The 27,558-nt window shown below is 52.2% G+C and overlaps 1 protein-coding gene across 1 annotated transcript in view; it reads right to left on the bottom strand.

The window, feature by feature from the left end:
- The window catches only part of SFXN5 (sideroflexin 5), a 116,380-nt gene that overhangs the window by 20,994 nt on the left and 67,828 nt on the right, over positions 1-27,558 (bottom strand). Inside the window, 3 exon segments of the mRNA XM_060169120.1 lie at positions 3,890-3,975; positions 5,943-6,058; positions 21,950-22,040. Of these exon segments, the coding sequence (XP_060025103.1) occupies positions 3,890-3,975; positions 5,943-6,058; positions 21,950-22,040 (293 nt within the window).

The following is a 27,558-nucleotide window of genomic DNA, read 5'->3' as shown; positions in this document are numbered from 1 at the left end:
CTTGCTCCCGTGGCAGCGACTGGGACCTCAGTCCCTGAGGGTGGCCAGAGCAGAGGGGAGGGGACAGGAGGGTGTGTGGTCCCTGGAGGCACCGCCCCGAGGGAGGATCACGGGAGGGAGGTTCCCTCCCTGGCAGGTGAGGGGCAGGACATTGACTCATTCAGTGGGGACACTGGACAGACCCCTTCCACGTGGGGCTGCGACCTTGGTTCCTCTCTCCGGGTGGCTGGCTGAAGTCCCCACTGTGAAAGGGATCCAGAAAGTCCCAGGCCTGTCCTCCCCACTCAGAAAGGAGGAAGGTTCAGACAGCAGCCAACAGGAGCCTCTGAAGTCCCAGCCCAGGCGGGAGAGTGAACACAGCAGGACAGGGGGAGGGGAGGAGGAGAGGGAAATGGCAGGGAGGAATTGGAAAGGCAGCTGGGGGAGTTAAAATATGCAGATGGAGAGATGTGCGAATGCCTGGGAGAGAGGAAAGACCCGGATCCCCGGGAATGAGGGAGGCTGGGGAGCGGCCTCAGGAGCTACCGTGGAGGGTGTGGCCTGAACCCTGACCAAGATGAGACCCAGCCTGGGAGGGCAGAAAAGTCCAGGCCCGGGCCAGGGCCAGGGATGCAGAGCTGGGGGAGAGACCCCCCCCACAGCTGCCTCCGAGTTGGGGGGCGGGGCTACTCTCCGGGCCCTGAGTCCAAAACCGGCTTCCTCCCCAGGACAGTGGAGCTGGAGTGGAGCCCTGGGCCTGAGGGAAGGTCCGGTGGAGAGTGAGGGGTGGGGCGTACGCCCCTCAGAGAGAGGCCCTGCTCGGCAGAGCGGAGGATTCTCGGCTTCTGACGGGAGACCCTTTTCCTTTCATCTCAGAGACAGGGACACCTGAAGACGCTGCCCACCTCTGCTATCCCAGCAGGAAAGCCAGGGTCCTCCCAGAGAGGAGAAACTGAGGCCGGGGCCAAGCCAGCCTCGCTGCCACACAACAGCTTGTCTCCCCATTGCCGTGCATTCCCTCAGCACTTGGAGCAGTTTTACTTTTGCGCTCCATTAATTTGCAAGCAGGCTGCTTTGTAAGTGTTCTTTTGTCTTTTTTCCCTGGCTGTCCTGACTCCCTCACCCAACCGGGGGCTCCCGAGGGTCGAGGGTAGGGCTGCCTCCCCCATCAGCCTCCCCAGCAGAGGCCCTTCCATTAGCACCCTGCATGGAAAGGCCGTGGGGTGCCCGGCAGGGGGGCCCCAGCCAAGAGCCAGGGGCCCGCTGGATGGTGCAAAGTGCCAAGCTCTAGTGGACAAGGTGGTGAGGGGGGCAGTGACATCATTCTCCAGGTGGGAAACTGACCAGCCCCCCGGGACTCCTGCCAGGAGTCTCAGTTGGTGCTGGACCTGCCCTGCCCCCCACCTCACAGTCTGGCATCTCCCACCCCCCTCCCGCCCCATGTATATGAGGTTAATTATGGCTTTGAGGGTGCAAACTGAGTCTTGTTCGTCTTGATATTCCTGGGGGAACCCAGACTGGACTCTTTCTCCTCCTCAGAGACCCTCCCACAAGCTTCAGGGAAGGACCAACTAAATACAAGTCTTCCAGGAGACCAATGGCTAACCCTCTTCTACCTACCCGAGGGGCTTCCTTTGACCCTGAGCTGAGCCAGATGCAGGGCACCCGCAGTCCAGGTTGATTCCAGGCTGGGACAGTCAGCACTAGAACAATCCCACCCCACCTCCCAAGCCTCCCAAAGCTAAGTTTAAGCCCCCAACCAATGGGACACTAACCGTCACTCCACTTTCTGTAAACCCAGCTCAGATGGCACCCAGAAGGCATCACAGACCACATTTTTCCCCAGCAAATTCCAGGTTCAAGATTCAGTAGCCTTGAAGACAGAAGCCCTCCCTTCCTCATTTGCCCAGTGGTGTCCTTGTATGCACTTGCAGTCGCTGGTATTTGGGAACAGCCTCAGTTCACCAGAGAGCGGCGTATACGAGGATCAGGGGCACCGAAGGAATCGCTTCCCATGATTTATTTTTGCAACTTCCAGAGGAGATTAATATTCTTAAGTCTCAGTGTTCAACACACCATCCCTTGCTCAGGTAGCCACGCCCACTATGCACCTCCCCCACTCTTCCAGGGGATGAAGAAATCATCCCCTCAGTTGGACACAGGGCCCCTTGTCAGCAGGCGCAATGAGAGAGCGTGCTTTGCTTCTGTTGGGTTGGGCTCTTCAAGGTCCACGCAACAGGGTCACACCTTGCCCAGAAAGCCCTCCCGTCCACCAAAATCCTATCTTACTCTCAGTGCCAGCTGCAGCCTCTTTCCTCTGGACCAGCCCTCCCCTCAAGGTCACCCTGACCCTGTTCCCACACTGCCAGGTCCCACCTGCAGCTGACCTTTGTGTGGGTCCTTCCCTTATCAAAACACAGGCTTTCTGAGGCCAGTTCCCCAAATCTGCCCCTCTCCTGTCTCCATGCGGGGTGGATTCCAAAGACAGGCTGATTATGTGCTGTGATCCAAAAATCCAAGAGGCAGCCAGTGTGGTAGGAAGAGCCCAGCTTTGCAGCCGTATTCCTGGGCCCTGCCTGGCTCTGCCACTTCCTAGTGTGTGACTGTAAGCAGATGATACAACTTCTCTTTGCCTTCCTTTCCTTGTCTGTAAAATGGGGACATCATGCTCACCTCTTTGCACTGTTGTGAAGGTTAAATGAGATCATTCATTCATCCAACAAACACTGAGCATCACTGTGTGCTAGGAACTCTGCTAGACACTGTGCAGGGCAGTAAACAAAAGAACTGACCTGCCTCCATGGAGATGACCTTCTAATGAAGCAGACAGATAGCATATAACTAAATAAAGAATCTCAGCTATCGATAAGTGCTGTGAGTAAAAATAAGGCAGTGTAGTGGGGGAAGAAGTCCTGGTGGCTGTAATCTCGATGGGGTGGTCAGGGAGGGCCTCGTTGAGGAGATGGCATTTGGGGGGGACCCGGCTGGGAGAGGACTGGGATGCAGCCAGTGCTTAGCTGTTAAGTGTTAGCCGTTATTGTAATTTGTTTTCTGGGACTACGAAGGTCCCCAAATTGGGGAGAAGCCCCTGATCCAGAGCCCCAGAGGGAGTGGCCCCGAGCCCATCCACTGCCTTGAGGTGCCCCTCCCAGGCTGGGCCCCCAGGAAGGAGGAAGCGATCACCTCTTCACTTTTATCTGCACCAGACCTCCAAGCCTTTGCTCATCTGGCTCCCCACACCTGGAACCCTTCCCTTCCCCTTGCCGTCCTCCTAGATATTCCCCAACCCTCAGGGCCTGCCCAAACCAGCCCTGCTTCCTCCCTCCTCTCCTCAGCCTCTCCTTCCAGCAGCATTCCCGCCTTTGTGATTCAATTTCACACTCATTAATTAATAGAATCACTCCATCATTGTTCTTATTATTGTATCTCCTTATTTCTTTATGGTCAGGACAAATGTGTTCTCAGAACATCCCTCTGAGGGCGGCAGGGAGGTTAGTACAATTATGGTCTAAATGAAGAAACTGAGGCTCAGTGAGGTGGTGACTTGCCTCACGGCAGATGCCGGAAAGGGATGCGCTGGGCCCAAGTTTAGTCTTCCCACCATAGTCCTCAGACCCTCTTCACCACTGGTCCTGTGCTGTGCACTAATAGACCGCATGCGTGCACACACACACACACAACCTAGAACGGCCAGCTCCAGGGCAGGGCCAGCCATGTCCATCGGGACATCCCTCCTAGAACTTAGCACAGGGTCCTGAGCAGCCAAAGTCCATTAATTCTCACAGGATGATTCCAGCAGCCCTGCCAGGGAGAGTTTGAACAAACCAGGAACCTTGCCCTGGGCCAGCAGGTCCCCCTTCCCCCACCCACTCCGCCGCCACGATGGCCTCTGCCCTGGGCCCCAACTCACTTCTCCAGCATGGACATGACGATCGGGGGTAGCACCAGGATGGGCATGGGGAGGACCACCCGCGTCAGCGCCGTCTCCAGCAGGGCCTGAGGGGCAAGCAGAGGCCGTGGTGAGCGGGGCGGGGGTGGGACAGCCTCGGGGCAGCAGCCCTGGAGCCCCTAGGTGTACGTACCACTGCTAAGCACATCTGGCTGAACGGAATCATTCATGGAATCCCTCACGAAGCCATATTCCAAACAACACAAAAAAGCCACCCCCTCTTCCCATAGCAGATCCGCATCACCTGCCACATGTGGGGGGGTGGAGGCAACCCAGAAGCGGCCCCAACAAGGGGCCTGCGCCCAGGGAGGTGAACCGGGTGGCGGGGTACAGCGGCTGGGAGGAAACATATGGAGGACCTGAGACGTTCTAAAAACAAAGCAGGCACTGGAAGGGCCAGAACAAACAGCTGTGGCCTGCTGAGCCGCGTTGGGGCTCCTGGTGCCCAAGAAGAGGGATTCTGGGATTTACTTTCTTTTCCCTTAAAGACAAAGATTTGGAGGATCTTGCCACTTCCTGGCTCTGGATAAGAGTCTTTCTTAATGACAAGAGGTCAGCTTTGTACGTGGGAAAAGCTTCTGCTGAGTGTCTGCTGTCCCCATATGGGGTCTGCCTGGGGCCTTGCTCTGGGGGCTCCCTCAGGATTCCTGGGGCTGGGGGGGCTGGTCAAGGCACAGCTCAGTGGCAGTTCTGCACCCTGATGGTCATTGTGATGAGTTCCTCTAACCCCACAGGCTCCCAGCCCTCAGAGAAGGCTCAAGGAATGCTTGTAACCCATGGGTCCCTGGAGTCCCAAATGGCAAGGGGCTGATATAGGCAGGAGAAGGGAAGCCCAGGGCTGCAGAAGAGCTTGGCGTTTCCTGCTGTTTGGACCACAAGGAGGAGTTATCACAGTTGGCCTCCCTCACAGCAAGTAGGGAAGAGGATAGCGCTGGATAGGTTAGGGTGATGTGGGAAATTGAGGCCAAATCCCTCTGATGATGGGCTCAGGGCTAAACATTTCTCCCAGGAACTTGGGTTCTTCGTGACCAGCCTCAGGAAGGCCTGGGAGAGGTCCCTCCAGTCTTCTGAACAGGTGTGGGGATGACAGGGGGCCCAGAGCCTGTGCAGGAAGCAGAGGATGCGGTGTTGGCACTGGCACCCCTGAGCCCCTTGCCCCTCAGAAGCCTTGGACAGACACTTACTTTCCCTGAGATCAGTCAGTGGGGAGGGAAGGACCAGGACAAGAGAAGTGTCTTCCTACCTCAGAGGCTTATGGAGAAGGCCTCAGTGACAGGGTGCGGTGGGGGGCCATGTGGGAGCTCATAAGGGACAGGGCTGGAGCAGAGGGGACCCAGCACTTGGAGGCCAGAGCAGGACAGGCCACTAACTGCCATTAGGATGAAGGCTGGAAAGCACAGGAAGATATACAAGTGGACAGGATTTTTTTTTTTTTAATTACAATTGCTAGATGGGTGAGGCTGGTGAAACCAGAAGTGAAAGAGGGCCTTCTTGTTACAAAACATTCTTCTCCAAACCACGCCCGTGGCTTCCTGCAAGCCCAAAATCCCTCCGCCTCAACTGCACTCACTCCCTAGTGACTATCACCTGCAGAAGTGCTTACTAGCACACAACCACAAACCATCAGCTTCTATGCGTTGGGAGGATACGAAGGCCCTAGGCCCTAGGTCCCGGGGAAGGGAAAGAAAGCTCTGGGGGGGCCTCCTCTGCCCTTACCAAGTAAGAGGTCAGAGAAAGCACATCCAGAGGGGCTGGGACAAGAGATGGGGATGTTTCCCAGTAGTGATGAGGCGACTGGAGAGAAGCAAGGGTGTCTGGTGGGCAGGTGTGGCTGGGGCCAGACCTGAGGCCTGGGGCTCAAACCAATGGGGGGTGGGGGTGGGAGTGGGGTGACGAGGAGAGCTCAAGAGGGCAAGGCAAGGGCGCTGAGGACACAAGCCCCTGGGGAATGAAAGTGTCTAGGGAAAACCGACCACAGCCTCCCTACCAGCCCCCGAGTCCCCAGACGACCCACATGTCTGGCTGCGATCTTGGAGGAGCCCACGAGGTTGCCATCACCATCCAGGACGTCAATCCCCTCCTCCAGCTCCCCGTACCGCATCAGGACCACGTTGCAGATGTTGGCGCTGGCTGGAGAGAGAGGGTGGCAGGGAGCCGGCGTGAGGGGGGCGGATGGCATTCTACCCTGCGCAGGAGATCACTGGGCTCCACCCGCACCAAGCAACAAAGGTTTTGAATAAATGCCACGTCTGTTCAAACAGTGGGCGAAGGTGTGGTTCTGCTGCCTATCAGCCTGGTGAAGGATTTGGGGGCCCTTGGGAACCTGGAGAGCAAAGGTGGAAAATAACCAGTGTCAGGAAGGAAAGGGAAACTATTCAGGGCTTAGAGAGCGGCCAGGGATCAAGAACGCTGCTTTCCTGTCCTCAGGCGCAGGCCCCACGGGCAGGCGAAGTGGATGCCCACCTGGGAGGGCTCTCGGGCTTGAAGACGCATCGCCCACACTGGTGCCTGATGCTCCACCATCAGCACCTCAGTCCCTTGGGCTGCCTTTCCGGGCATCCTCTTGAATTCCAGCCCCCCACGTTTAGCCCCTCGCTCCTCAGAATGAATCAAGTTCCCAGAGATTTGCTTCCCCGACAACAGGTACCAGAGCAGGCAGGCACCTCAGTGCTAACCTGGCACCGCCCCCTCATCATATGGATGGAAAATTGAGGCTCAGAGATGGGGAGTGACTTATCTGAGGTCACACAACAAAGCGGGACAGAGCTGAAAGGCTACAGTGCCTCATCCTTCGGGTACCCAGGAGATGGAAGGGTTTGGGGCGGGGTGTGGTGGGGGTCAGGCACGGCTAAAGGCACACCTTCTACGTTCCTGCTCCACGTGCTTGGGTTTCCTCCTTTGGCCATGCCTCCCCACGTCAGCTGAGATCACGGGGACCTGGGCTGAGGGGAGGGCTCCTGGCTCCTTAGTTCAGCACCGTGTGTCAGAGTTTGGGCGGCCACCCATCAGCTGGTGACTGGCACAGGGAGCCTCTTTCAGCTCCTCCCCCCTGGGATCCACGTGGCTGGCCCTGGGCTCAGGGCCGGGTGTGGGTGCTGACCTCGCCTGAACTCCTCCGGCCCTGTTCCAGGATGGAAGTGGGGGGACTTGGGGGTGGTGGGAGGGTGGGGAGTTCGGGGGGTGACAAATTTGGAGCCCGCCTGCTCCACTCCTCCCCCAAAAGCGCCTTGCTGTGTTTAAAGTTTTAATTTTTGCTAATTAATGTCAATTAATTTTGTATAATGAGTGTTTAATTTTGGGGAGTGTGTGAGCCTGGGAGCGACTGCAGTTCTGGGCTGTGAACGCTGATTAGCATCAACACCTGCTGCTTCCCCACTCCCTCCAGTGGGGGGGGGACACCAGGGTTTGGGGAGCTGGAGGGCGGCAGGGCCTAGTGGGCAGGTGGAGGAGGACCACAGATGCTCCTGGTACCCAAGCCAACACTGGGGAGCAGAGCGGTCCAGGGCGCCTGCAGCTGGGGGACAGGATTCTGCAGGTGAGGGGTGGCTTGAGGCCCTGGGGGTCTCTGAGCCTCAATCTCCTGTTTCAGTCAAGTGGGGAGGTGGAATAAACAGAGAGGAAGACTGAGATACTCTGCAGTCTTTGGAGAAGAAAAGCAGGAGACCAAATACAGTTTCGAAATGTATTTACAGCACATATGCCATCTCTGAGTAGCTCGTGTTTCCACACGACACACAGGAGCAGTGGGAACCATGCGCAGACCTTTTCGGCACCAGTTCCTCCTGTCTCCACAGCAGGCGTGCTCTCCTGTCTTACACAGGGGCTCTCAACTGGGGCCATCTTCATGAGACATTTGGCAATATTTGGAGACGTTTTTGATGATCACAACCTGGGGGACGGGGGGCTGCTACTGGCATCTAGTGTGATCTCTAGAGACCAAAGATGACTAAACATCCTACAATGCACAGGACAGCCCTCAGAACAAAGAATTTTCCAGCCCAACGTGTCAGTAGTGCTGACGTTGAAAAACCCTCGTCTTAACACACGTCCAGACTGACAGAGTTAGGAAGGTGAATCTGAGGTAAAGGAAGAGAGAATGGGAGTCTGGTTTTCAGGCCAGCTGGGCTTAGGTTCCAGTCCTGACTCTGCATCTCCCCCTCCCCGCCCTCAGAGGTGAGCTCTTGACAGCCCCAGGGCCCCCAGAGTGGCCTTGGGAAGGGGCACCTGGCCTGGGTGTTAGTGACTCGCCCTCTAGTGGTGGCAGGAATGTACTACACCCATCGCACCCCTGGGACGGCCAGGCCCTCAGTACCCAGGAGACCCAATATTAGTCTCTCTTTGGAGAGAATATTGGGGTTTTCTGCCCTGAAAGGCATCAATCTCTGCCCTCTGAGAATCCTTTCCACCACCACCACCACCACTCCAGGAAAGGCAAGGCCACAGGAATGTAGTCCAGGGGAGGAGCAACTGCTTAAAGCCAGGAGCCAACAGCTGACTCTGCAAACCCCACCCCCTGCCCAGCTTCCCAAGTGTAAAAGGAGGGGCTGCATTTAGTGTCTCCACGGGATCTCTGGGTGCTGTCTGAGCTTACAGGATCTCCAGGTAGAGGGAAGCCAGGGGCGGCTGAGACATATCTAGCCTGACTGTGTGTGTGTGTGTGTGTGTGTGTGTATGTGATGGAGACAAAGACAGGAGAGAGCATGGTTTTCGAGGTGATGGAGCTGCCCCAGGCTCATGGCGGCATCTCTCCTGCTCTCTGAAATTTCTGAATGTGTGATGTGGCCTCAGAAGGCCTTTGGTTCAAACACAAAACAGGGGGCTTCCCTGGTGGCGCAGTGGTTGAGAGTCCGCCTGCTGATGCAGGGGACACGGGTTCGTGCCCCGGTCTGGGAAGATCCCACATGCCGCAGAGCGGCTGGGCCTGTGAGCCATGGCCGCTGAGCCTGCGCGTCCGGAGCCTGTGCTCTGCGATGGGAGAGGCCACAACAGTGAGAGGCCTGTGTACCGCAAAAAAAAAAACAAAAACAAAAAAAACACAAAACCACTTGAGATGAAAGACAAAGCATGAAAGGAAGTGAAAACCCAGCCTCCCTCCCCTCCTGGATGCTTTTGGGGATGACAATGTCCCCTCTCATCTGAGCTCCCTGGCTGGAAAGAAAGAGAAAACGCTGAAAGCCACCTCAGAAGATGACAACCCCAGGCTCCTCCCTTGGAACACCCACAGTTCTTACTGCTTACACAGACAACACATGCCCTGTAATCTCTTCCGTTGACTGTGTACAGTGGTTATCCATTTATTAAGCACTTGCTGTATGCACCGGTTGCTAGCCAACCCTGCCATTGAGCAATGAGAATGCCAGCCTGTTTTAGTGATTTCATTTCCATGATCTCTTCCAGAACTTTCAGTTCTGCTGTATTGCTTTCAAACCCTCCCAGGTCCTTCTCATCTCACTCCTGGACAGTCCAACTCCAGATAGACACTGAGAGACTAAGTAAATGAAAAGAGAGAGAGAGACCAAACATGGGCTATGGGTCTCCTCTCTAGCGCACCAGCAAGATCCATCACTGACAATATCTGCAGGTTAATTAAGCAGTCTGTTAGTGACAATGATAAGAAAGCTGGCACATTTTCAACTCAGATTGAGTTCAAGACTCAAGCATAACTGATGTTGGAGCAGTGATGCTAGGAGATGTCAGTGGATGAGAGAGAGAGAGAGAGGGAGAGAAAGAGAGAGAGACAGAGATTGCTTCATGCTGATGGCAAACTCAGTGTCAAGGCCTGAGGAAAATATGCTCTTGCCTGCTGCAGATGTTCTCACATCAGACACATCATGATGCAAAATCATGCAGATTGTGAAGAGCTAATGAAGCACCTGTGTGAAAAGTACAGTGTGGGGGGAAGAAAGAGCAGTAGATAGAAAGACAAGTGTGCAAGTTAGTTCTCAAAAATATGACTACAGAGGAGCTTACCCCTTGAACTAGCACCGGAACAGAGGCATAGATCAATGGAGTTAATAGTCCAGAAACACCCCCAGCTGTAGCGGAAATGAATTTGTGTTAATGCAGTTGTATCGACTTGCAGGGAAAGGGCCATTTAAGTACGGGGTGGAGCAATGGGCTATTCATCTGGGAAAACCAAATACCATAACTCATCTGCTCTAAGAGGCATTTACGCATATTTTAACATTATAAAAATCACCATGTGCCTTACAATGCATGTTGCAGGGGGACCTTACCTGCTCTTCATCACAACTCTCTGTGCATGGGTGAACTTAGCCACGTGTAGAGGTATCTGTTCATGCAACTGTCACCTCAGCTGCCCACAGCAATCCACACAGAATTTGAACTTAAACTTAGATTCCTAATTGTTGCCTAAAACATCTTTTTAAAACTTACACTATAATGGAGCATGGACACGAAAAGTTATTGTACATGCAGAAGATCGTCTGCCAGATACCAGGCAATGCAATTAAAGGCAGCAGAAATTGCCAAACCATAGATAGCTACCCTAAAGAAATGCTTGCCCATATGCACAAAGAGACATTTACAAGGATGTTAATTATAGCACTGTTTGTAACAGCAAATAATTAGAAACAACCTAAATGTCCACCATTAGGGAACTCACGTGGGAAGATCGCCAAAACAAACTTATGTGAACAAAGTTATTGAGTATGTACAGGATGATTTACTGAACGTAAAACCCCACAACCGGTGCACACACGTGTGTGCATAAATCCTTGGGTAATGTTCTAGAAGGGTCACACCTCACCGAGTAATCTTCTTGGGGAAGAGACCCAAATTTGGGAATTAGGGGTTATTGAAGAACTTCCACTTTTTTACCCTAAATTTTTCTATACTGTTTGCATTTTTACAATGAGAATGTAACCATGCTTTACTTGTCTAAAAGTTGAAAAGAAAATGCCAATCTTCTTGAAGTAGATCATAAAAATTTTAAAGCCAGGAGGGGTTGGTGTGACCTATTCATGGGTCCTACACTTAGGCATCTGTTTCAGAAACTTCCTGAAGAAGCTGATTAACTTCAAGAATATTTTTTTCCTTCAAGTAAAGAATAAAATGAAACCACAAGTATAACGAAGTAGGAAATGAAAATAATACCAATAATCTTTCATATGTTTTGAAATTATACTGTCAATTTAAAAGGGGCTAAAACAGTCAAGATTACAGGCAGAGATTACGAAAAGCAGTGATGGCCATGATGCTGTGTTTAACAATCAAGTCCGAAAGAGAATTGTAAAATGTGAAAAAGGCTGAGATTCAGAATCTGTGGTATTGAAAAAAGTGACTTGGAGTGAATGTGTAGTGAACATTTGTTTATTCCTTCAAATGAATGTGAAATATAGTCCTCTCCTCTTCTGAAAGGTTATTACATTAATGCCTCATAACTGAGGTATCTTAGAATTGAGAGACATGGCATTTGATACCTATTTATGAACAATATTATAAGAAATGGGAAGCTTTAAAAATATATTTATTATATATGACAAAGGGCTACAAATATTAATCTATGGAGGGTCATGGAGACTGACTCCCAATAGCTATTCTACCCCCAAAAGATTAGTCTAAACTAATTATAATAACCCCTCCCTTGCCAGTGATTGATTTAGGAAGGGACATGTAACTGATCCTAGCCAGTGAGGGATGTCTGCAGGACTTCTGGGAAAAGTCTCCTCCCACTTAAGCAGAGGTGGCAGGCAGAGCCTCCTCTCCTCTGGGCAGTGGTGGGTTTTGATCTGATGTTTGGAATTGAGGCTGCCATCTTACAACCATGAAGGGAGCAAGCCTGAAGATGAAGCCCCTAGCAGAGCATAGAGATGGAAGGAATGGCCCTGGATGCCTCACTGGAGGCTTGACCTCTGTAAAGTAATAAGAGAGGCTTTATTATTTAAGCCAGTTTGAGTTGAGGGTTTCTGTTACTTTCAGCCAAAAACAATCATAAAATGCATAAAGAGTTTTAACAATTATTAAGAAAAAGATATAGTGATCAACAGACTTAGAGAATGAACTTATGGTTACCGGGGGGAAGGATGGGGGAAGGGATAGATTGGGAGTTTGGAGTTGACATGTATACACTGCTATATTTAAAAGAGATAACCAACACCATTGTAAAGCAATTATACTCCAATAAAGATGTTAAAAAATAAAATAGATAACCAACAAGGACCTACTGTATAACACAGGGAACTCTGTTCAATATTCTGTAATAACCTAAATGGGAAAAGAACTTGAAATAGAATAGATATATGTATATGTATAACTGAATCACTATGCTGTACATCTGAAACTAACACAACATTGTCAATCAACTATACTCCAATATAGAACAAAAATTAAAGAAAAAGATACAGTGATCAAAATCACCAAAAAATATTCAAGTAAAAATTCATAAAAGAAATATTTTAAAATATTCTAAAAATCAATGAAATGAACTTATTAATAGTCAAAGACTGATATTTGAATCTAAGAAAAAAAATCAATCTGCAGGAGTTCTTTATATGTTTTGGAGACTAATCCTTATTGGTTTAATGGTTTACAAATAGCGTGTGGCTCGTTTTCTCACGGTTGGTGGTGTCTTCTGTCATACAGTTTAATATACATATATTATCAAATAAGCAATCCTTTCCTCTCTGGTATATACTTTTTTTGTCATCTATCCCGGGACTTCCCTGGTGGTCCAGTGGGTAAGACTCTGTACTGCCAGTGCAGGAGGCCTGGATTCGATCCCTGGTTGGGGAACTAGATCCCGAATGCATGCCACAAGTAAGAGTCCACCTGCCACACTAAGAAGTCCACATGCTGCAACTAAAGATCCTGCCTGCCGCAATGAAGATTCCACATGCCACAGTTAAGACTCGGCGCAGCCAAAATAAATAAATAATTAATTAAAAAAAAGAAACTATGTTTCTACTCCAGTGCTCATCTATATTTCCTTCTAGAAGCTTTAACATTTTACTTTACACATTTAGGTCTTCAATCTATCTGGAATTTGTTTTTGTGGACGGTATGAAAAGGAATCTATTCTCTCTCTGTCTCTTCTATTTGGAAACCCAAATGCCCAATAAAGTTAAGAAAAGATTCTCAACCATACTGGGAATTGGAAAATGCCAATTAAAAGGAGAAAAGAACCATTTCAGATAGACAAACATTTTTTAAAGATTGATAGTACCAAGTGTTGAAGAGGATGTAGGGAAACAAAAATCCAAACCTTGCAAGCAGAGTAAAAGCCAGTATCCTCATTTGGTAAAGGTAGAGATGGGCATTCCAACTGACATGGTCATTCCACTTCTAGGTACAGACCCTAGACTGTTGATTCTCAACACTGGCTGCACAACTGGAACCAAATCTGAGGTAGGACCCAGATGTCTGCATTTCTTTTTAAAGCTCCCCAGGTGGTTGTTTGAAAACCTCTGGCCTGGAGAAGCTCCTACTCATGTGCACATGGACATGTGTATAAGGCTGTCTGGTGCAGTACTACGTATAATAGTGAGAAACTGGAAACAACCTAGATGTCCCCAGTTAGTCTGTGGAAGACTCACGCAGCCTACAGCAGCTGAGATGAATGCATATGTATTAACACACATAAATCTCAAAACTACAATGACGAACAAGTTTTAAAAGGATATGTACAACACAACACAGTTAATGTAAACTTAACACACAAACAATACAATTTCTGGTTTATGGTATATACACATAATATACAATATAAAAACACAAATGGGGAAGATGCAAGTCAACAGCCTTCCTCAAGAGAGAAGGAGGAAACCAGAATCAAAAAGGCAGAGGGCAAAGAAGGCTTTGGGTACATCTAATAATGTATTCTCTATTTTCTATAATATTCCATGTGTTTGAAATAATATTTCATAATCTTTAGAAAACAGCCACAGAATGAGTTACTGTGGCTGTCAAAAGGATAAGTTGGGATTTTATGACTGTCATGGAAAGACATCCAAAATTTACTGTGAGCTTAAAAAGTGATTTACAAACAGTATACACAGTATGATCTCATTTGTATTAGATATATATTTATAGAGGCATATTTATATTATAGATAGATACAATAACTAGGCAGAGATTTCTACACTTTTAGATGTTTATTTGAATTTGGAGGGTTACATGCCAAACTAATCTCTGGGGAGAGGAGGGCAATTGTTTAACTTATATCACAATCATGTATTATCAGAAAAAAAAATAGAATGATTTTTATTAAAACAAAAACAAAAACACTCTAGTGGACCCCAGGAGACCTGAGCTCCCACCTTGCCTCCAGGTTGACATTGAACAAAGTTCTCCAGACTCCACTTCCTCCCTCTCTTTTATTCTGTAGGTAACAAGTACATCGATAAACAATCCAAATCACATAAAAGGGTAAATAATAAAAAGTAAGGTTAGGATTGGGCTTCCCTGGTGGCGCAGGGGTTAAGAATCCGCCTGCCAATGCAGGGGAAACTGGTTCGAGCCCTGGTCCAGGAAGATCCCACATGCCGCAGAGCAACTAAGCCCATGCACCACAACTACTGAGCCTGCGCTCTAGAGCCCGCAAGCCACAACTACCGAAGCCTACGCGCCTGGAGCCCGTGCTTTGCAACAAAAGAAGCCACAGCAATGAGAAGTCCACGCACTGCAACAAAGAGTAGCCCCGCTCACTGCAACTAGAGAAAGCCCACGCGCAGCAACGAAGACCCAATGCAGCCAAAAATAAATAAATTAAATAAATAAATTTATTTTAAAAAAAAGTCTCCTTCCAATTTAGTTTCACTCCCCTTCCCTGAGGCAACCACTCTAGCCAGATTCTCATGTCCCTGCCAGACACGGTCTATGTATTTACAAGCTGACATGTATGTACATCATCACCTTACAGACACACACACACACACAAACACACACACACTCGAATCGCACCAGACTATATAGCCCCTCTGCCTTTAGGGACGTGATGGTTATCAGATGGGGATGTACACCTTAATATTTCCGTGATTTCATGATGTTCTCCACCATTCTGCCTGAGAGGCAGTGCTATAGGGCACAGACTTTCTTTCAAATAGCTTGAGAATTTGGGGGGAGTTTCACAACCTATACTGAAGTGTCACAAACTCAGGACTGGGAATTTCTGGATTGAAAAAAATCAGCCTGTAGATGTAGGTATAGGCTGACTCTGAAGTGAGGGATCTCCGAATAAAAGATTCCTGCTAACACATTCATCTTCTGCAAAGCACCCTTTTATCACAGCTACTCCCTAGCTGGAGATTCTTCAATGGTCCCCCATTAATCATAAGCTGAAGCTCCAACTCTCAGTGGGTATTCAAGGCCCCAACATGCCCTTTCCCCTCCCCCTTCCCCAGCAGGCCTGGCCCACCCCAACCAGGCCTGCTCCTTCCACATTTATCAGCCCTCCTCCCCTGCCTCGTGCTTCTCCACCTCCTCCGACTCTGGACTCCTCTGCCTTCTGTATTTCAGGAAGTATAAGATATCTGAATTGGAAGGCCATTCATTCAGTAAGCATTCTCTGAGGACCTACTACGTGTATGCCAGGTCCTGGGCAAGCTGCCCAGAACAGGTGAGTTGCTCACACATAAGTGCCCCTCTCAGACTTTTGGACCAGGCTACTACTCAGACACTTCCCTAACCCAGGGGTCAGGCAGCTCATTCCATTCACAGACGGTCAGTCTTTCAGAAGATCCTGCTACTCTTGTTTGGCTCCACGTATCAGTGCTAGTCTGGATGGGTGGGATCCAGAACTAAACAGACTCCTTTGTTCTGGCCACTCTATCTCTAATAATGCAGCTGAGGTCAGAGGGCGCCTCAGAGCCACACACCACACGGCGGACCTATTCCGAGCATACAGCCCACACAATCTCTGGATCGTTATCCTAAGTACTCTGGTCAAATCAGGTCTCAGCACCTCTATACTTTTGCAGCCGCGTTTTTTGAACAGCAAGCCTTACATCAAACCTTGTGAGATCTTTTTGGATCCTGGTACACTTGCCTGTGAATTCATAATCACTGCCAGGTTGCTACCCCTGTTCCTTGAGTCTGACCCGTAGGCCTCCTCTGACCAAGGCAGCTGTAAAATAACGGAAGGGGACGAGACTGAAGGCAGAGCCCTAGGACACACCCCTGGAGACTTCCCTCTGGTTGACTTGGTCCCACTGGCCCTGTCCACCTGGAGCCTGACACACACCGGGGCCCCAGGCCAGTTCTCGGGCTGCCCCTGATTCTGGCACCCAGTCCAGCCTACCCTTCCAGATCCAACCCAGAAAGGCCGAAGAATGTGCCCAGGATGACCTGGTCTTCCACCCTAGGCCTGCTGACTGAGTGAATGACAGTGATAGTGAAAACTTGTATAAGAAAACAGAACATTCAAAGAACAATTAAAAAAAATACCAGAATAAATGTCCAAGCAGCCACAGAATGTGGTCACCAGTGCCATCAGGGTAGGGTTTTACTACGGGACGCCCAATTTCAAACCATTTCTACTAAAGCATTCATTTGTTCACTGAACAAACCCACACTGAACATTGGGTGGCAAGCACAGAGGGGGGTTGGGGGTTGGTGATGAATGAGGTCTAGTCCCTGTCTTGGGGAGTTCAGAATCTGATGAGGGAGGGAGACTTGGAGACAAAACGGGTAGTTCCAGGATAGACATAGGCACACAGGGTGCTGTGGTCTAACCCTGGTTGGGGCTACCAGGGAGGGCTTCCTGGAGGAGGTGATGTCTGAAGTGAGAAACGAAGGCCTGGCAGCCAAGAGAAGGCAGAGTGTGGAACTGAGGTAGTGGGGAAGAGCGGGCACTCCAGTCAAGCGGGGCCTTGTGCAAAGGCCTGGGGCCCAGCGAGAGGGCAGGAGGGAGGTCACAACATTGACCCTACGACCATAGTGTGATGGGCTATGAGCAAGAGCCAGGCCAGGTCCAGGAAGCGGCTTGAGGGCCTCCAGGATGGCCTAAGCGCTGTGGACGCCACATTAAGTACCACTGACCTGGACAGAAGGAGCATAAATCACGAGGCCCAGGACACAGCGGACACAGGTGCACTCTGCTGTCTTCCAACCACAGGGATGAAGGGTGGAGGAGGTGAGGCCTGGGGACTGACCCTTGAGGCTCAGGCACACTGCCGGGGCCACCTCCCAGGTGAAGAAAGCAGGGTGGATTGAGCACCAGGGGCAGAGTGGTAAAGTGAAGGGGGAATCAATGCCAGGAAGACCCATGGCCTGGGCATGAAGGAAAGCGTGGAGATGGGGCACACTGGTGTGAACGAGCAGAAGACCTCTCCCAAAGACTGCCCAGACACCCCAAGGAGCAGACTCACTTCTGGACACAGAGACTCCTTCATGGCGATGAAGTGAGCTGTGACATTTAATGTAAGGGACTGCTGCCAACAGCGCAGGGTGAAGTCACTTCCCACAAAGGAATGATGAGGCTGCCATTTCCGGTCCATGAAGGAAGGTTATTCCCTGTGCAAGGAGTTGGCCAGCGGTGCTGAAGCTCAGGCCTCCCCCGCCGGGAGCTCAGGCCCAGATGGGGCTCTTTATTAGGACACACATGGCTCGCCCTCTGCTGCACGTGGATCCAGCCAGGCAGCCTGGGGGCAACCTTCAGAGCTTCCTGTCCGGCCCTCACCGCCACATGCACAGACAGGCCTGGGTACCCAGCCGTGCCCTCAGCTCCAGCTCATAGCCCCCGCCCTGCCCATGCCTCACAAGATAAGTCTGTGCCTCTCCCTGGTGCCCCATCATGGCACCTGGGACCTGCCGCTCCATCCTGCCTGCCACTCCTCCAGCTCCCACCTCAAGGCCTCCCGAGAAGGCTGTTTGTGGAGCTTGCCTCCCCTGGAATGGACTCCGCTCATGGAGACTGGTGGCTGGACCTGGGGGCAGGGGTATTTTTCCAATGCCTCCTCGATTGACCTTTAATTACACTGTTTGCCCAGCTCCCCAAACCATTAACTTCCACCTCACAGCAACCACACATCAATTAATGGAGGGCCTGCTCGGAGCTCGAACTCCTGAACACAATTAAGCGTGACAGTCCACAAATAAGAAAGAACTGAAGAATTAATTAAGGTCTAAACAGATTAATTACCAGTCCCCAATCAATTCCAATGCCAGCACACATGCTCCTGGGCTCACCGTCTTTCCTAACATCTCCACGTATAAATAGAAACTGAGATTTCCCACATGATTGCTGTTCTAGACCAGGGCACAGCAAGGCTCTGAAACCACCTTGAGGGAGAGAATTGGCTGCAGTGAGCATCCTCGGGGCTTCCCAGGTACTCAGCACACACGCATGCACACACATCAGTCGCACACACGTGCACACAGCCCCAGCTGAAAAGCCAGGGGCCGACTGGTGGAGTGCTCCTGGTGGGTGCCGAGCCCCAGCTGCCCCTGGGCCACATCCCTCAGCTAGTTTCTCCCTGCAGGGGTGAAGGAGGTATCCAGGTGAACTTGAAGCAGCCCTGGCCTGAGCCTGGGAGGCCTGGGCTTTGGCCAGCTAAGGGTAACTTTCAGCAAGCCTGAATTTGTCTGTTCTTCTGTAAAACGGGGATGGCTCACTCTGCCAGAGGGTCCTCCCAGAGAGAGAATGAGGAGAACTGAGGGGGAAGAGAGGCCTGCCGGAGGAGACACGGAGAGCCGTGGGCCGCTGACGCACCGGGCTCTGCAAACCCGCGGGAGGCCCGCAGCCACTCTCACAGAGGCCCCCGTTGGAAAGGGCTGAAACAGGGTCTGGTCTGAGGCCAGAGAGCGGGCGGAGTGGCCGAATCAGGTGCAGGAATCAGGCATCCTGTGCCCAGAAGTCTCGAGCCTCTCTCTTGGGCAGCAGCGGGGCACCTCCCGGACTTCAAGCTAGAGCAGGACAGGACAGAGCAGCGGGAAGAAGTAGCTGACCCCAGAAGCCTCCTTGTTCCCCAGATCCTGAGCGCCAGCCCGCCCAGGGGAGAGGGCGGAGGGGTGTGGCCGCTGAGCACAGGGCACACGGGCCCTTCCAGGACCTGCTCTCCCCTGAACTGAAGACCCCCTTCTGCTCCACCCCCCCCACCCCCACCCCCAACTACCAGGGCTTCATCTGATCACTTGCACTTGCATCAACCTGCTCCCCGTGTGCACTCAGGGCTCCGTGAGTCCTGTCTCTCCATCAGGCCAGGGGGCCAGAGGGCCAAAGGACCCTCTACAAGGTAAGGCAAGTCCTGAGCAGGCTTCTCAGTGGCCTTAATGGTGGCCTGGTGCAGTCTGGTCTCGCCTGCCATGGGAAGCAGAGGTGGACACCTGGAGGGACCTAGGCCCTGCCAGTGTGCTGTTGGGCCAACAGATGCTCTGTCGGCTGGAGGCCCTGGGGGATAAGGTGCAGAGAGGCCAAGTGCAGGGACTAGTCAGTGGCCTGAGAGGACCAGGGGGCTTTTAAGCCCCTGGGGGGTGAGGTGCATGCCTGTTCCCCCTGTACACCGCTGTGTCGGTGTCCAGCCAGGGGGTTGGCAAGTGCCCATTTGCAGGTGGGCCTGGGATGGACACTGGGGGCCAGAGAGATGGAAGCCCGCATGTGGAGGAGGAGAGACAGGGGCAGTGGGTGGAAGGCAGGCAGGCACACAGCCAGGACTTGGGCAGTGGGCCTGAGGAAGCAGCCAGAAAGGGCCTACTGCTCTCAGGATCCTGGCGAGCAAGGACAGTCAGGGCTGCAAACCACACCATGTATACCCTGAGCAACTGTCTAGGGATATGCAGGATTGCAAGACCCTCCATAATGGCTGGACCAGCGTGAGGGGCTGCAGCTCCTCCCTGACAAGAAAACAGGAGAGGAATCGACTGGAGCCCAAAGAGGGACAGGTCAGAAAGTCTCAGGTGGCGGGGGCAGGGGGGGGCAGAATGGGTCAAACCTGAAAGCAGGGGCCCTCCTCCTGAGAGAGCCCCCAGAGAGGTTAAGACCACTTTCAAGGTCACACAGCAAGACGTCTGGCCAAGCAAGGCTGGAATGGTACCCTGGTGGAGTCCTTATCTGAATTTGGTTCAAGGACAGATTACATCTCAGCTGAGACCAAAATCCAGTCCAGTGCAGCTGAGAGCTGCCCCCTCCTCAGGCTGCATCTGACCCTCCAGCTCAGGATGGCTAGGAACGCAAGATCGGCAGCTGTGTTCACTCAATTAGGCCCCTTAACAAAGTCAGATCTAAAGAGTTATTCCATTAATGGCCCACACCAGAAATAGCTGAGTTCATTAGAAGTGTGGAGTTGCTATAGCAATTATCTGGGTTGACTGAGGATCAGCCAGGTGGTTGGTCCTGGGAGTTCATTAGCCTCTGGGCCCACGAGGAGGTGGGGCTGCTCAATAATGATCTCCCACCTACTCACAGGGGCTTTTCAGGTGCTTCAAAGCACTTTCCTAGGAATGGAACTGGTCTGTGGTCTCATTTGATCCTCAGCTCAAGGCTGTAGGAAGGTAGGTACTGGTGCCCCCATTTTACAGATGGGGTAGCTGAGCCCTGGAGATGAAGAACAGGGTTGGGACCATGAGCTTGGGTCTCATGCCTGGCTCTTCAGGCTGAGCCTTGGTACCAGGGAGGTAATGGGACCTCATGCCCCTCCTGGGCCTGCTCCAGCTTTGTCTTCTGGCATGAGATGGGGAACTCAGTGTCATGGTTCAAGCACTTGCTTCTCCTTCTCTTTTGATGACTAATGGTGGTCAGCCTTGTGTTTCTTTCAGTGTCAGTGTTGTGTATTTCTTTTTAGTTTTTAAAAAAATTTTCATGGCTTCCCTGGTGGCGCAGTGGTTGAGAGTCCGCCTGCCGATGCAGGGGACATGGGTTCATGCCCCAGTCTGGGAAGATCCCACATGCCGCTGAGCGGCTGGGCCCGTGAGCCCTGGCCGCTGAGCCTGCGCGTCCAGAGCCTGTGCTCCGCAACAGGAGAGGCCACAACAGTGAGAGGCCCGCGTACCACAAAAAAAAAAAAAAAAAAAAAAATTATTTTCACTGTTGTGCCCTTTCTCCAAATAAGGTGTAGGCTTCTTAAGAGCCAGGCTGGGCTTTGTAGGATCTCAGGGCCCAGGCCTGGGACACTTATTGTAAGCTCAGGGCTCCAAGACCAGCAAAGACTCTGCTGAAAGCAGGCGAAAGCCCCTACAAACACACACACACACACACACACACACACACACACACACACACACACACACACACACACACACACACACACACACGTGCACACACAGTTACCTGAATATGATTGGAGACCCCTGAAACGTAAAGGGCCCACCACACAAGGGCTTGGAGCACCAGACTAGCGGGAGGCTTAAACCTTCCTGTGTGTCAGGAACCCCTGTGGCAGGCTGGTGAGGCCTTATGCGACCCTCCCCAAATAATGTCTCTAAGTGCATAAAACAAAATATGTAGGATTACAAAGGGATTATATTGAAATAAGTTATCAAAATATTTTTTCAATTGTGATACAGTAATAGATGTGATTTTAAACTAATTAAAAGACAAGATCTACTGGTGGATCTATTAAATATAATTTTGAATTAGTGTTGAGCATAAATGATATTTTAAGATCTTTGTAACAACTGTAATGTGACATGAAAATATCTGTGATTTCTACTGGTGACAGACACAAGTCCTGCTTATTACTGTGATTTGCTGCCTACATTCATAATGGAAGGAAATGTTAAATTTCAGTTAGAGGTTAGTATAAATATTTTCCCCAACCAAGTCCACGAGATCTACTGCATTCCATCTACTGACCCCTTGGGGGTCTAGGGATCCCCGGTTAAGAATCTCTGTGCTAAAAACAGAATCTCAGGCACAGAGTTGGTCAGTGGCACCCCAGTCACCCTTTATTCTACCTACACACATTTTGTTCCAGTCGCCCCAGCCAGGAGACACCCCCCACCCAGTGTCAGGAGAGGTGTGGAGGGGCCGTCCAGCTCCCCCAGAGCCCGGCCGCCCCACACGCCCACAGGTGGTACATGCATGCCTGTGCACACACGCACAGACACTCCTCACTGTGCAAGGCTTACCTACGGCGGGGAACGGCACAAATCTCTGGACGAGAAGGCGGGTGGCCGGGGTGAACTTGTTGGCTTTCTGAACCAGGACATTAAGGCCCACCTTAGAAAGAGAAAACAGAAAGAGTGTGTGGTGCTGCAGCGGCCCATGGGAGGAAGGGGCAGGCTGGGGGAAGAGCAGAGGGCGAGGGGCACCATCTTGCCTTGGAACTGCACTCCAGACCCTACATCCTCAGCATGACCTCATGCTGCCGAGCCCCAGTGTGGCTCCTTAAAGCATCACTGCCCAGTCGTCCCACTTAACCGGCCCATGAGAAAGAGGGAGAGGAAAAGCATCAGCTACACACACACACACACACACACATGCACACGCACACACGTGCACACCTATAGCCTCTCTGGGGAGAGGAAAAGGGATGGTGGGGAGGTTGCTGTTAGAAGAATCTATAATCTGCAAATAAGTGAAGTGTAGAATGCCCCTCATTCCCACCCAGCTTCTTAACTACCACATTCCTGGTGTCCCAGGCATGGGCCTGGCCAGACAGGGAGGACTCAGCACAGGGGGACTCACAGGTGACTGGAGAGGTAAGCAGAGCCACCCAGAGCAGGACGGGAGTGCATCAGACATCCTGGGCTCTCTGTCCGTCTTCACTCAGACTGCAGCTCCCCTCACCCAGCGCAGGACACCTGGGCCCCCCTCGCCTTTGCCTTGGGCACTCCCACTCCAGTCCATCCCCCATGCCAACACTCGTCTTCCTAGAACACAGGTCCAATCCTGTCCGCCATGACAGCTCCTCCCCACGGCCTGTGCAAGTAGGTGAGTCTCCTCCCTGCAGCAGTTGTGGCCTCCGTAACCTCCCTTCCCCACTCCCCCAGCACCCACATTCCCTCTCCATGAGTCCAGTCAACTGAAACGTTATGTGCATTTCCCGCCTCAGGGTCTTTGCCCTTGCTGGTCTCTATGCCCCGAACCCCTTCCTTCCCCTGCTCAGTCTATGCCTGTTCTTTAAGGCCCAGCTCTGAGCGCCACCTCCCAGTGCCTTTAACACTGGGAGTCACTTAACCGTTCTCTGCCTCAGTTTCCTTATCTGTAAAAGGGACAGTAACGTCTACAGCACCCCAGGGCTGTTATAAGAATGTATGTACAGTGCTTAGCACGAGCTTGGCATGTAAGAGGTCTCAATTAATGAATCTACGTAAGAATGACGTCACCTCTCCCAGGCAGAAAGTCCCTCCCTTGCACATCACCAGCCCCTCCTTCCCAGCACTCAGTACCCTGTTTGTGCGTCTAATGCCCCCGCTGGACTGAGAGGGAGGGACTGGGCCTTCTTCATCTTTGTATGCCTGGCCGTTAGGGCAGGGGACGGCACAGAGTCCATGCTCAGTAAAGCAGTGGCTGAGGAATAAATGCAACAAACAACAAAGAAGTGAATGGATGGAGAGATCAGCAAAGTCCGGAAGAGGGGCTTCTTGGAGGAGAGGAAGGTGGAGTTCGGCTGGGGTGAAGGACGTTTCGGTGGGGAAACCGCATGCGCACAGGCACGGGGAGACAGAAGAGGGTGTCTGTGGCCAGACCAGAAGATGGGTGTATAGAGGCCTCTGCTCCCCCAAACTGAGGCCAGGGCCAGCCCTCCGCTGTGGGACTGATGGGGCTGGGGACAGCCTGCTCGCGGCCTGGCACACCTGGTGGTTCAGCAGGCCACCCTGGCTCTGGCCTCAACCTTCTGGGTTTTTGGGGAAGATGAAGAACCTTGGGAAAGCCTCCAGGACTGCAGGGTGCCCGCAGCAGTCAAATCAGGGCAGGCATGGCACGAATGGCCCAGCCCAGGCCGTAACTGTGAGGCCTGGGAAGATAAGAAGTGCCAACCCGCCATTCCCCGGGCAGTCCAGGACCCCGCAGAGCCAGAGTGCTGCCAGGCAAAGCCGGCCTGGGCCCTCAGGTGCCTGGCCTCCATTTGAAGCCTCAAGCTGGTGGTCAGAGTCAAATTCGTATCCTCTCTGCCTGCTCAAGTGGAGGCAGGGAGGCACAGAGACGTGCGGCAGCTTGGACACACTTCAGTGGAGGGGGTGGGGGCAGGCTGGGGGGTGCTGCCCGCCCACCCTGGGCCCTGTGGCCCTGCTTCCAGGCTGCCCCTGCTGCTCAGATGGAACTCACCAAGGCCAGGTCTCCCCACTCTCAGCAGTAAGTGACTACCTCTGTGACTCAGAAATGGTTCCCCCAACCCCCCAAAATACCAGGGAATATGTTCCTACAAGGTGCCGTTGTGGAGCGAGGCCAGAGGACACACAGGCGGGCGTTAGCCGTGAGGAAAAGGAAAGGGGCATGTGGAGATACCAGGCCAAGTGCGGGGCACACCGTGTGAAACATCTTAATGAAATCCCCACTAGCAGGCTTCTAGATAGGGTGTGTTGCCCCTTTTAACAGATTCAGAGAAGTTCAGACAGGTTCAGATAGGTTAAGTAATTTGCCCAAGGACAGACACTATTACAAGGCAGGTGAAACTAGGATTCAAACCCAGGGTCTGCTAATTCCAAAGCCTTGCTCTTAGCCACCGTGCTATTTACTTTCCAACTGTCTTCCATCTCAATGAGGAATGTCTGACAGGCCATTTTTTAAAATTACTACAAGCCATTTAAAACTGGCTGTTTGCAAAGCAAAAGCCTCCCTGAAAAGACCAGCCTGGGGCTGGGGCCCAGAGGCCTGGAAGGCAGCTCCAGGCAGAGAAGATAGGGGTCTTGAGCCACCTCTGCCCTCGGCAGCTAGAATATAGAAGGTCTGGGTTCAAAACCCTCCACATTTGTTTGGAAGGATGCAGGAAGTGCTGGAGGAATGGGAAGCAGGAGTCCTCTGAGAAGCCAGCAGGGAGCTGGAACCCTTCCCTGGCAGCCTCTTGAGGGCAGGCCAGGCTGGAGGGTGGTGGGAGGGCAGGAAGGAATAGTGATCATTGGTTGTAGCAAACACTCAGACATGCCCACTGCCCTCAAGCCTTCCCCTCCTTGGCTGGCTGTTCTTCCCACCGGCTAGGATTGGCACAGCCCAGAGTGATGACCCAGCCTGTCTCCCCCACTCTAGGTGGGAGCCCAGGCTAGGGAGGAGGAAAGAAGAGAAAAACAATTCTTGGGTCCCAGGTCTCTTCTGGCCTCCCCTTCCCTGAAGCCACCAGGGTCTTCCCAACATGGACAGGTGAGATTTAGTGAGGCACACACACTTTTCTTAGTGCACAGCCCACATGCCTGAGCATGTGGGAAGGGGCTGGGACCAGCAAAGTAGGGAGAAGGCCCAGGCACATGTGTGGCTGCAAGCTCGCTAGGAGCCATTGAGGTCACGCCGTCCACTCATCAAGGATGCGCCTCGTGGCAAGAAGGCATGAATACAGGGGAGGCCCCCAATCCAGACCTTAGTGTCCCAACAGCTGGGATGGCCACAGCCTGGGAAGGAACCAGGGTGGGCTGCTGACTGGGTTGGGAGCCTGTCTGTTCTGGTTCCTTGGGGACCCTTTGGCCTGGAACATTTGGTGGAGCCCATTAAAATTAAAAAGCCAAGTGGCTGGTGGCTCTGAATGCCAGCTCACTTTCCCTGGCATGGTGGGTCCTGTTTAAGGGAACCAGCTGGCATTAATGGCACACAACTCATCACGAACAGCAGCTAGCGATCAGAAAAATCTGAGCTAACAATCGGGTTCAGGAAAGATAATGAGATATGGAACAATCACTGCAGAGGGTCCCCCGGGGTCTGTTTTAACAGCTTCCAGATAAGCCACAAAATAGAAATTAACCAAACAGGGGCTGTATTTTGGTGGAGAGGAACACAAACGGGGTGCAGATTTTTCATAAGAATTCCCCATGTGGCCAGCAGACGGGGGTCCTGGGAGAAGCCAGAGCCCAGGATCCATGGGACATCAGATTTGGCCGGAGGAAGCAGTGGACTTTCTCTGGCTACCTCTTTCCAAGCTCTGGCTCCCAGGCGGGTAAATTTGCCATGGGCAGCTGAGAAGGTCAAAGGAAGAGGAGGGAGGACTGGCTCCCTGGCCATCCGCTTTGGTGGAGATAAGTGCTGACCAGTACCAAGAACTGGGGTGGGGTGGGAGCTCCATGTCACAAGACCTTCAGTGTCATGTGCTACATGGCTGATAACTGTCTCCTTGAGCATGAAGGTCCTTCCAGGCCGACACCAGCCTAGCTTCTGCAAGGCCTGAGAGGAGACCTCAGATGGGATTGGGGCAATGCCTGCATCACGCAGGCTGTGTCCTCCACTCCAGCCCACATATCTGGTCCCCTGCGGGATGCCTCTGTCTCGATGGACTTCAGGCACTCCACCTGCACACACCACAAACGAAGGTTATCTTTCTCCTCCTCAGCCACACCCGGTCTGCCTCTCCCACTCCCAGCTCAGCTCCTCAAGCCAGAAACCTAGAAGTCTACCTGGACAGGAGTCTCTGCCACCCCACATCCAGTCCACAGGGCAGAGCTCCCTGTTCGAGCTACTCAGTGTCTTCTCTCTCTCTCTCTGCTCCTACCACTTGGCTTAAGCACCCATCGCTTCTCCCTGGACAGCTACCCACCTCCTAACTGGGACCCCTACCCGCACCCCTGACCCCTCTAATCCCCTGTATAATCTATAGCAGCCAGAGTGGACTTCCAAAACTGGACACCAACGTGCATTCGTCTTTCAGTGGCTTCACTGCACTTAAGACCCGCAGGGCCCTGCATGACCTCCAGGCCGTGCTTGCGAGGCTCCAGCCACCTTGCCGCCGCCCTGCCTCTCCAACAAGCCAGTTCCCTCTCTCCTTCCCTCCCTCCCTCTCTCTCAAGCCCTGCTGTCCCTTGGCTTCCTCACTTTTCAGCTTGAACATCAAGCCCTCAAAGAGGCCTCCTCTTCACTCGGGGCTCTCCTTTTGCAGCCTCTCACAGAACCTGGATCTCTTCTTTCCATGTACCCATTACAGTCCCTAAGTATATTCATTTACTTCTTAAAATGTTGGGAATCAAAGTAACACATGTATATTATGAGAAACAGAATTGCACAGAAGTAGTTTTGCCTGTGGACTCTTTACTAAATATCCATCTCTCCCAATAGGCTCTAAGGGCTGGGCCCAAGGACCGTGTACACTCTCTTATTCCTCACGGAATTTCTGGTGCCTGGTGAAATGAGTAGGTGCCTAATAAATGTTTCTAGATAAATCAAGTGATTGATGGATTTCTGAGGCAGAAAAAGAAGAGCCACGCAGGAGATGCCTTATGCAGCCGCTGCCGTCCACCTCAGCAGGCACAGCTCTCTGGGGCTAGATGCTGCGTGCACAGGTCTAAGGTCACCTGAGCATACGGCTCACCCACTCTGCCAGGAGGAGGGGCCTTGAGGGGGCAGCCCCCAGGGCTGTGAAGGCTTCTGAGAAAGGGGATGCCCAACTGAGTCCTAAGGGAGAGTAGGACGCAGCCAGGTAAGAAGGGAGGGGGACTCAGCAGGCTTCAGAAGCATGAAATACCAGGTTGTCTGCAGCGGGCTTTGCAGACTCTACTGGCACCTGCCATAAGGGGGTGCAAGGGGCCCTGGAGAACAGTGGAATGGGCATATCTGAAAGGAGGGATGGCATGAGGTCAGAATTTAGGATCTACTCTTGGGT

The sequence above is a fragment of the Lagenorhynchus albirostris genome, chromosome 13 (genome assembly GCF_949774975.1).
Source record: "Lagenorhynchus albirostris chromosome 13, mLagAlb1.1, whole genome shotgun sequence".
In the NCBI taxonomy this organism is placed as follows: Eukaryota; Metazoa; Chordata; class Mammalia; order Artiodactyla; family Delphinidae; genus Lagenorhynchus; species Lagenorhynchus albirostris.
Note: the sequence above shows the minus strand (reverse complement) of the source record. Positions and strands in the feature narration are given on the sequence as shown.